The 2,836-nt window shown below is 42.3% G+C and overlaps 1 protein-coding gene across 1 annotated transcript; it reads right to left on the bottom strand.

Annotated features, from left to right (window-relative positions):
- Positions 1-268: 268 nt before the first annotated feature.
- LOC145045446 (CBS domain-containing protein CBSX5-like) lies at positions 269-1,928 on the bottom strand. Its single transcript, XM_078993771.1, has 2 exons — positions 1,465-1,928; positions 269-1,369 (listed from the first exon to the last, which is right to left on the bottom strand). The coding sequence occupies exons 1-2, from the start codon at positions 1,800-1,802 to the stop codon at positions 502-504; spliced, it is 1,206 nt and encodes a 401-aa protein (XP_078849897.1). The 5' UTR covers positions 1,803-1,928; the 3' UTR covers positions 269-501.
- Between the last annotated feature and the right edge of the window lie 908 nt (positions 1,929-2,836).

The raw sequence follows: 2,836 nt of genomic DNA, 5'->3' as shown, positions 1-2,836 counted from the left end.
CAACCACCACATGAGTTACAAGGCAAAAAAAACAAAAAAACACTGTTACCAAATGTGATGGTGGTAACAGAAATTACCGCAAAAGCCTTTAATATGTAATAATGGGAGGGAGTATGGTGTTCACTGTCACACGTTATGAGGCATAATAACGACTCCGAGTAGTCTAATAAGTAATAACGATGTTATTTTAAAGAAAACACCATAAAAATAATTTCTTAACTTATAAAAGGGTCTCTACATAATTTTCATTTTTCATTTTATCCATTGATTATTTCAAATTTCAAATAGTCAAAACTCAAAAATACATTCGTATGACCTTTTATTTAAGGATGTGACACAATAAAAACCATTCAGATAAAATTACCTCATAGTACGGACCGATAAAGAATATCCTCTGTTTAATGATATCCAACATAAAAGCCTCACAAGTCACAGCTAACTCATATTTACAAAACTTACCTTCCTCTTTTTATTTCTTCAAAAAGTAGCCCTCTTTCCCATCTAGTTCGTCATGCTTTCCAAATGTGACCGGAAAACCTCCAAAATGTCAGAAAACTTCACGACTCCGACGACACTACAGTCTTTTTCAATCACCCACACATAGCTCACGCGGTGTGTGATCGCCTGAATCATCACCGCAACCAACGAGCTCCAAGGATAGCACACAATCGCCTCCGCCCTCCTCGTTATCCTCGAGGAATAGCTGCTTGATCTATTGTACCTTCCGGACTTCATTCTTGTCGGAGATGGTGAGGATTCATCTTCAGATGAAGAAGATGAGTTACTGCTAATCAATGGAATCCCCGATGAGTAGGCCGTAAATTCCTCCAACATTCCTTTTAAATTCCGCTCTTTTAGCCGCGCTTCCACAACCCTGATTATATCTTCCGGCGGTCCACCACAGTCAATGTACGACATCAGATCCCCGGCAGATAGTGTTGCGATAGCAGCTGCTGCAGTTTCGTCGCAGTACGCGAGTGTGAAAGGGGAAATCTCACCGATTAAGATTCCGTCATCGTCGACTACTGCGACGGAAGTTTGGTCTGCAAGAGAAGTCAAAATTGCTCCCAATGCAGTCGACGCCGGAGAGTGGAAATTGACGGTGAGGATATCGGGGCTGATGATTCCTAGAGACTCTACGGAGTAGGCACCGGTAGGGGAGAAAAGTCCAATTGAACTTAGTAAGAATCTGATCACATCCTCTTGTGTCAGCCAGCAGAATTCACCGCCGCCGGCGTGTGTCGTCGGGGCAAATGATAACTCTTGTCTCAAAATTTGCTTCCTTTTTGAATTAATTTTGGTTCTTCTGTTTATCGGCACTATAAGATTCTGAGCTCCACCGATAATTAGATCAATTGCTTCCACCAAACTGGAAAAAATTATAATTATAAATACAAGGGGAATCGAAAAAGCTGAAAAAATTATAATTATAAATACAAGATCTCGGTGAACCGCTAAACATACCTTGCAGAGGGGTTCACGAGCCTGACAGTGGCGGGATCACGTGACAGCAAAACAGTGACCGGAGAATCAAGTGCCGATGAAGGCGACTTGAGGTTATCTTCTTTACTGAGGTAGCAGATGATGTCCACCATGCAGATTTTTCCGACGCAGCGGCAGTTATCGATGAGTGATTGGGCGGTTTGGTGGTGGTCGCAGGTCCAAATGCTGATGTGGGTATCGTCGGAGGACTTGAGTGCGGCGAGGGCGTGGCGGACAGTGGCGGAGATACAGAGTGATTTCAACGGCGGCTTGCCGAGACAGAGGTCAGCTACCTCATGCGCCAATAAACGAGCTGCCATACACAGAATTCAAAGGTTTTTTGCAGCGGCGAAATGACCGGAGTTTGAACTGCGAAAATTGTAAGCCGAAGATGGAGAGATGAGTGTAGAAAGTAACGTACGGGATTGATACATTTATATAAGCATGGTTGGTTATGGGGTGGCACAACTTAGATTTGTATGGTTTCAACCTTGAAGTCCTTGTAAAGAATATTAATTACTGTAAAAAAATGATTTATGAGATTGATATTAGTTATGCTGGCTGTAAATTAATAGTTATCCTGTTTTGCTTATAGTTTTTTTATTATAAATTGAAGATTTGCATCCAGACGAAACAACCTCTTCGAAATGCACTCTATACACCACAAAAATAAATTGACATGGGGGTTTTAATTTTTTTTTTTTTTTCAAAGTTCAATACATATCATTGAAGGCAAACGGACAACAAGCTGCGCCGCTAGCTCTTTCTGGATGACAAAACCAATTCTTTTGAAAACAACATTTGTTGATCTAGGAGATATGACATTAGAATGCATTACACGCTGGACTTTATTAAGGAGCTCCACCGCCTCTAGTGCGAGAAAACCAAATGTATCGAATGCAAAAAGAACAAACACATGTTGATTTTCTCTACATGTATTCTTGTGCTTTACCACTTTGCACGCAGCGGCTTTCAAAGCGGCATGCACAGCTGTGAAACCCCCGCTCCCCAAACCAACAAGAGGAGAGACCCCAGTAAGATTCACGCACGCATACTTCCTTCTTATCCATCCCAATACCAGAATGTCAGTCGGTCTAAGTGTGGACCTGCCATCCTGCGGGTCCGTCAAAAAGTTCACTGGTGCTTCTTTCTTCACAGAAATACCAGCACGCCGACAAGCATCAAAGAGAACATCCCGAACCACATCATGTCTATACTTGAAACCAGGGAGCTCTCTACAATGAGTTGTGTGTTCCCCGAAGGTATCCAAACATGCCTTGCGACCAACTGGGCATATCTCGTCAATTGTGAATATTGGAATCATGAGGCGATAATGAAGGATAGTTCGGTACTC

This window comes from Lactuca saligna, chromosome 5 (genome assembly GCF_052625555.1).
Source record: "Lactuca saligna cultivar CGN05327 chromosome 5, ASM5262555v1, whole genome shotgun sequence".
NCBI classification, from domain to species: domain Eukaryota; kingdom Viridiplantae; phylum Streptophyta; class Magnoliopsida; order Asterales; family Asteraceae; genus Lactuca; species Lactuca saligna.
Note: the sequence above shows the minus strand (reverse complement) of the source record. Positions and strands in the feature narration are given on the sequence as shown.